Below are 7,621 nucleotides of genomic sequence, written 5' to 3' on the forward strand. Positions count from 1 at the left end.
GAATAATAGATATTTCATTCAAGTTTAAAAAATAATTTTAATCAATAGGATGGAGCAAACGAAAGTGGGTATCTTTTAATCGAAAGATATAATAGCAAATAGGCTAGGTGAATGAATTGAGGAGTAAATTATGAAGAGATAAAAGAGATTTTTTAAACATTTAAAAGAAGAAAATAAAATAAAATACTGAAATGGCTGCATATACATATATTAGCAAGAAAGTAAACTATTAATAGGAAATCCTACGCAAGTTTATCAGACAACATTTAAATTAGTAATGAAAGTCAAATAAAAAGTCAATAACACACATTAATTTATTTTTATGACTTCAATACCACATATTTAGAGGGTACAGAGTAGTACAATAACCCTTCGGCGGGCATGAAGCGTATAATCACACACCCGCTATCGAAGAAAACTTTCTCCAATCTATTTCACCGCAAACCTAAGTGTGGTTCGCGATATATACATATACATGGCCAGAATCTTAAACTTCTGTAGAATTATCATTTTTTCACCAGATGAAAGTCAGAGGAGAATCTATATTTGGAAAGTCTGTACTCATCCTCATTTTTATGCGCACTAGTTAAAGTACTCTATTGAGATAAGTGTGTATAAGGCAAGCGAAGAGATTCTTGCTCGACTTACGTCAAGATATAGTCTCTCGGTTGCGGTTGAGTAATCCAAGAAGCAAAGTAAAGCGAGCAAAGTGTCTCGGGCTTGTCTGTCGAAACCAGACGAGCAAGAATATCTAAAAAGGAGCCAAGCCAGTCTCTTGATTGCTTCGTTAACGATCTTCTTTATAAATATCAACTTGTTTGAATTTACTTGTCTGTTCATCACCTACTCATATCAGCTCTATTCAATATTTTTTTAGATCATAGAACCCCAATTATTTTCTATAATCATGCCATTGCTGAAATTAAGGACTTACTAGGACTGTGGGAAAATGACAAGTTGCAAGCGTTTTATCACCATTTTCATCCACTCGATCAGTCGACAGTATGAAGAAAAAGAATTTCTTTGCCCTATCCTCTTTTCTATCCTTCAACTTTAATCGTAGACGTAGAACGCTTGATTGGCGACTAATTATATCGTTCCTGTGAGCTCGTCTCAGGGGACTTGTACTGATTCATTTGGAATCCGTTAATGGCAGTCGCCGACACGTAACGACCTAGTCAAGATCGATATACATCTGTAATGGTAAAAAGTTTAAATTACAGCATCGAGAAAATTTCTCTTACTCAACTAATTACTTCACAATACACACTGACATTTTTTTTTATCACCGATTTCTACATTTAAACTCCCGCAATATTATTTGGGAAATCCTTTTTTTTTCTTATTTCATTTGTATCAACTGAGGTCGATAAAATAAATCGCGAGATATAAATTCGATTGGTGCTGCTGCCGACTGGAAAGAATGCCAACTTCTTCGAGCAAAGCTTTATTGGTAAAGCAGTTAATAAAAAAAATTCATGCAAAAAATATGAAAGACCTCCTGCATGATGTTGCTATCCGTGAATTGCGATTCTTGATATGTCGGCCGCGAGGTTTGTTCAGTTTTCGAGATACGAGTTTTCACGATACGAGCTATCGATCAGTCGCTCCTTATATAATAAAGAATTTTAATTAAAAGCGCATATCTTTCGCATACTTTGATTAATTATGTTGCCATTTAAAAATAAACTCATTAAAGAGGTGTGTTTTAGTTTTTTGATTAATTGTAAAAATAAATAACTCAGATAAAAATAAATTATTAATATTATAAAAACTCTTTGCAGGATCATGGACTTGATTCTTTTCTTCTCTGGTCTTGGGCTTATCACTATTGGTAAGGATAATTCTGTTAAACTTGAAATTTTCTCGTTACTCAATTTAAATTCACAACTAGAGGTTTACTTGTTACGCTATTGATATCGATAATTGATATTTGTTTGAGTGCACATCGAATCGAGAGTTATAAAGATAACATGGAGATTCGTAAAATAACTACTTCTTATTTTAAAGTGCTACAGATCGTTAGGAGATGCGTTTTCAATATTCAGTTATCACTGGTAAGTATTGATTATTAAAATACATTTCTTTTTTTGAATTCAACTTTCTGATTAAATGAGATTTTTTCAACAATAAATATTGTTATTTATGATGTTTCTGATTATACCTTTTTTTTTCTTTAGCTACTATTCTTCTTCATTTTGTTTCTTCTCATCTTTACAATGGTTCACCAGGTCAAAAGGAAAAAGAAGAAGTAGCTGCACGAATATTTGGTTTTGCTGAATCACTCGAAGGATGTTCACGACCGCCAAACACGAAAAAAGAGAAAATAATTGGCCATACATTTCAATTACTCTGTAAACATTTTGGTCCTGAAACAAGGGATGACATTGTTGACTCTATTCAAATATCAAAAATAAAAATCACTGAAACTAATTTGCAAAAATTATACAATAAGTGTTTTGACAAACTGAAACCCAAATTCATGGCTTGTTTTGAAGAAATTTTCGACAGATATGATTTAGTGGGAAGTGAACAACCACCAGCATGTTTGAATAATTTAGCGGTGTTTCCTTCAACAAAATATCAAATATTTTGGCTTAAGCGTTTTGAAAATATTGTACGTTATATAGATAAAGTAATAAAAGGTTATAAAACATTTAGTCCATCAAGAATGGTAGTTAAAAAATTTTTAGAACAAAATATAATGGAGAATTGGAATAAATCTCGATTCTTTGATTATGCTAAAATAAAAATTGACGAATGGGAGTCATTAACAATTAAAGATAAAAATCAAAGAGTAAAGGAGATTATTGAACAACCACCGAATCTTCAAAGTATTTGTATTCTTTCAAAGGAATGGCTGAAGAATCCAACTGATTTCGAAACCAATAATTGTCTTCGCAAGATCATTGGCAATCTGATGGTAATTGAAAAACATCTAGAAAAAGATGGAGCAACTCTGGAAACAGATTTCCTTGACAGAAAATATTTCCCACTTCATTTAATTCATATAATAAAGAGTATTTTTCGTCGTCAGCAAATGGCTTCACGAAGGTCATTGAACTTTAATTTATCACCATATTCGAAAGCCATGAAAATTCATGAAATAAGAGCAGCGAATATTAAGTGTCTAGATGAACTGAGGGAACGATATGACAGAGAGCACTTGAAACTTTCAAAATTGTTACGTGAAGAGCATTTACAACAATGTCTAAATGATTTTATTAACAAAGCAGAATCAGCAGATGATTCAGTAAAAAATTTATATCTACGTCAAACGCATGCTGGCGATAAAAAAAATGTTATAAATGCAGAGAAAGACTTAATAAAGTCAATGATGCGTTCCTATCATAAAATGAAACCTCTACAGCCAGCAATTCAGAATTTAGTTAATCAGGGTCTTCCACAAGATCCCTTAGCGTATCCCTGGGCAAACCAGTTTATAAATTCATGGGAGACTTCAACAATTCCAGATAAGTACGCTAAATTAGATAATGCATTTTATTCCAATAGTATTAGTTTATCATCTAGCACATCATGTAAAAAAACAAATTCAATGGATAAAAAAAAATGCTGGAATAATTATCTTACACAAAATGCCATGGTTGAATCACACTTACAAAAAGATGGTGTGAGTCTTGAGTATGTTTATTTGGGTGATCCATTCAGAATGAACTTGATTTATTCCATTGATGATGCCTTGAAAAGAAAGCAACAAGAACAAAGTAGAGTCATTACCCAATTTCGTATTGCCGCTGATCCACTTGCTGAGATAGACGATGGATTGCTTGATCAGTTGGCAGAAGAAGAAATAGACGTGGTACAGGACACCAATTCTACTCTAGCGGAACTTGTTTCTGAAGAATCGTATGAATAAAAAAAAGGCACTTAATCATATGAATAAATGTATACTTATTTGCTGTTTCTCAAGATGTTATTCAACTTTGTAAAATATTGTAAAGTTCAATTGATTTGATATCAAGTAACTCGACACTTTATGTATATTTATGTTAAAATATGTAATTTAACATTTGGGTTTATTAAAGTCAATTGTAAGATAACTTGACTTGTTTCTGTTTTTTAATTTGCTGAATTAAAATTACATACTTCCATGATTTTCTAATGAAATAATTATATAGAACATATTTTTATGTCACATTGAATTAATTTACAATTTCTTCACCATTTTTCGTGTGTGTGTGTGTGTGTGTGTGTGTGTGTATGTGTGTGTTTTTATTTTTTTAAATATTATCATTTGAATGAAATATTTATAAAATCATAGTAATGATATAATTAAATAATCATTGAATATATTATTGATTTTCCTTTGCTAAGAATGAAGAATTTTTCAATGGAGCTGAATGAAAATTGACATCATAAGAAACATTGACCAGAGTTATTTAATTTTTATTAAACATAGAAGCTCATCCACGAAGTAACGTCTCGCGTGGCGAAGAGTAGCTCGAGTGCAATGTTCGAGTTATCCGATTGGATTCTCGATCCCAATGCAAAATCCCTTAGCACACACGCGCCTCGTGTTTCTCTCCTGACGGATGTATCTCCGTGCAGAGTTACATTCCGGCACGAACTATGCGTTTCTGTCAATTTTCTATTTCTCTGCTGGAGTCTAAATAGAAAAAACATAAACCCACTAAATAAAACAACGTTCGAATGATCTTTTATTCTGAATTGAGCCTTCCTGTATCACATTGATAAAACTGTCTTATTATCGGGTCGAATCAACCTCCCAGGGGACGTTGGCAAGATCGGGGGCTTTACGAGGGCTTTAATAGCTATACGCGCTTGTTAAGGACGCGTTGGGGCCAACAGTTGGGCTTGATCGTCTTCTCTGAGCTTGAATGCTGCACCGAGCGACAAGACAATGGTCGTTGTTGCGTTTGTTTGTCCAATGATGACTTGAAGTACTGAGATTTATTGTGTAATCTATTGATTTGAATTAAAATTGCTTCAGGAGTTTGCACGGAGAGCGAGACTGAGGAATACGTTGATTCATCTAAGACATCTACGAGTGTTCAACTTGATGCAGAAGACTACGATCAATATGAGATAAATGAGTTAGAGGATATGATAAAGAAAACTTATCACTGCACAGCACGATCCTCAAGGAATGAATCTAACTTTGATCGTAACGCAATGAAACTGCTGGATGACAACGGCATTACATCTCTTCGACCAAGAAGACATCACTATCAGGTAATTTCAATCGGTAAGACGGTTTAGATCATTGAATTTATGCATCAACTCATCATTCTATGCTTCTTAGGTACGCACTATCCGTAAAAAGATGTGTCAAGCTGGTTTCAATCCCTTTCAAATTGATAACAAACTTGGATCTATTCATAAACGATTCAAAAACACTATCAGGCTTATGATTTATAATACGCCTGGCATTTTTCCTGGACTCAAAATTATCCGTAGTGATTTGGATCGCAAGAGGAAACGAGAGCCACAAATTTGGTTTAAATTCGAACTCAATAGTAATCCTATAAGTGCTGAATTTGATTATGATAATTATTTCGTTACTGTGAGTGGAGATTTTAGCAGAATCCAAGCTTATTCTAAGATGTTGGTGGCTTTGAAGATGCATAAAAGGCTTAATAACTTCAACGACACTGTTAGCTACAAAGTAAGTTAATAAATAAATCCAATGGTATATAAATAATTTCATTATTTAATAAAATTAACAGTTAAAGTTATAATAAGAATAATAGAGTAATGATTTATAGATCAATGTAGATCTTGGAATAATTGAAATTATCTATTCCAATTTTGGAGTTGCTTTGATGAAGGATAAGACTGCGACAAATCTTTTGGTTAAAGCACTTAACGGAATCAGGACTGAAATAACGACTGATGGCGATGTTCAGATAGAATTTGAAGAAAGTATGAAGGAGGCTGTTGATCAAATAGATCCTTTTATGTACTCTTCTATTTGGCTGCAATCGATGGCAGAGAAATTAGAAGTTGTTAAGATGAGAGATAAGTCCAAGTCGAGCGACAAATCAAAGAAGTCTAATAGAATTCGTTAAAATTTATTTCAATTTTTTTAACGGGAGAAATATAATAATACTATTCATTTACAAGCTCATAAATTATTTTTATTTAATAACCTTTCATTGATGAATACAATAAAAAGTAAATTGCTGATTCGTTCAAGCTTATTGAACAAAAAAAACTTTTAAATCAACATAAACAATATTTTTATTATTATATATTATGTTGCAAAAATTTCATTATCAATTAAATCTAATAAATTTACATTCAGTTTACAATTTTTTTAGTTACAAGGAAAAAACTCTCTTGACGATTTTTATTGAATCTTAAATTAAGAAAAAAAATAATATTCTATCTTGATAGTACTTGTGTAGCAGGGATGAATAAATTTTGTTGAGCAATCTATCTCTTTTATTGCTGTTAATAATGATGTATGATGGTGAAGAAGGTGAAATAATGATAATTCAACGCTTTCAATAAAGATTAATCCATACTGTTGAGAATATGTCGTCTCTATTAATGTCTTAAATCGTTAAAATGATTACTTTTTTACTTAAAAAATTATTTTAAACAATTTCTTCATTGTCAATTAATTTTAGTTCAAGATAAACGTGAATAAAAAATTAATACAACATTGATGGGTTTGTTAGTCACGGATTTATGAACACAATTACACTTACAATTCATTTTTATGTCTCTACAATTAATTTTACTAACGCTTGTTTGATAAATTATTCCTTAACGATTATCACAAGTTTCGCTGAGTTTCAGTTCACTAGAATAAATAATGGAATTTATTTAACCGTTCAAAATGATCAGGAAGTTAAGATTTTACTCTAATTATCACCAGTAATTTGACTGCTTTCCTTTCACTTATTTCGTTTTACCTTTATCTTAAATCCAATAAATCGGACATCGAGAACCTTTTAACAGAAAGACAAAAAAAATACAATGACGATGCAAGCCAGCAGCAGAAGCAGCAGCTCGAGGCTAATCCGGGTGATCGATCGATTCGCTTCCCTCTTGGCATCTTCCTCCTTCTCATCTCTTCTCTTACCTCCTCTCTCTTTACCATCTTATACTTATACTCTTGGAATACGTGTGTCTCGCGTTTATTCACGGTGGTTTCAAAGTATCGTCACGCTTGGCCGGAAGACCCATCGACTTGGTCCGATACGGCATGTTGGAAGCAAAGCGAGAAGAACAAGTTGAATATAAAAAAAGAAGCCAATCCAAGTGTAAGAAAGCAAACAAAGAAAGCAAAGCTTAAAGTAACATTGAAAAGGATCAAAGCTCAATATAGGAAGAGTTTGAAGATCGGCAATAGATAGGCCACCAATGATCGCGACGAGCACTTATAGGATGTAAAAGCTTATCTAGTACGACTGGATCTTCAAGCAGGCCATCAAATTGGTCTATTTAGAAATGTTTAATGTTTAAAAATAATTCTATTATATATAGTATCTTTCCCCTAGAGTACTCAAGTGCAATAGCAACTAGTGTATGTATACACCAGCCATATAGAGAAGAGCGTAAAACATAATATGTACGGCGGTAGGGTTTCGCGCGAGTTTCATAGCGGCAAACTCCGTATAAATACGTACTC

The 7,621-nt window shown here is 32.6% G+C and overlaps 1 protein-coding gene across 2 annotated transcripts; it reads left to right on the top strand.

Annotated features, from left to right (window-relative positions):
- The first annotated feature begins 1,559 nt into the window (after nucleotides 1-1,559).
- Nucleotides 1,560-6,159, top strand: LOC118065984 (uncharacterized). Of its 2 annotated transcripts, XM_035081648.1 has the most exons (5): nucleotides 1,560-1,701; nucleotides 1,785-1,834; nucleotides 4,973-5,214; nucleotides 5,285-5,647; nucleotides 5,748-6,159. In XM_035081648.1, exons 2-5 carry the CDS (start codon nucleotides 1,789-1,791, stop codon nucleotides 6,048-6,050), a joined length of 954 nt encoding a protein of 317 aa, XP_034937539.1. In that variant the 5' UTR covers nucleotides 1,560-1,701; nucleotides 1,785-1,788; the 3' UTR covers nucleotides 6,051-6,159. The 2 variants fall into 2 exon arrangements, with proteins under 2 accessions (XP_034937539.1, XP_034937538.1); XM_035081647.1 differs by lacking the exons at nucleotides 4,973-5,214; nucleotides 5,285-5,647; nucleotides 5,748-6,159 and adding exons at nucleotides 2,011-2,057; nucleotides 2,181-3,986.
- Nucleotides 6,160-7,621: the final 1,462 nt, after the last annotated feature.

Source organism: Chelonus insularis, unplaced genomic scaffold (assembly GCF_013357705.1).
Source record: "Chelonus insularis isolate UGA/USDA-ARS -01 unplaced genomic scaffold, ASM1335770v1 contig_324_pilon, whole genome shotgun sequence".
NCBI lineage: Eukaryota > Metazoa > Arthropoda > Insecta > Hymenoptera > Braconidae > Chelonus > Chelonus insularis.

Bases quoted from the DNA above. Each gene is read 5' to 3' on its own strand.
- LOC118065984 (XM_035081647.1), top strand. From the start codon at position 2,030: ATGCGTTTTCAATATTCAGTTATCACTG. The intron at 2,058-2,180 runs GTAAGTATTGAT...TTTTTTCTTTAG, and splicing joins TCAATATTCAGTTATCACTG to CTACTATTCTTCTTCATTTT.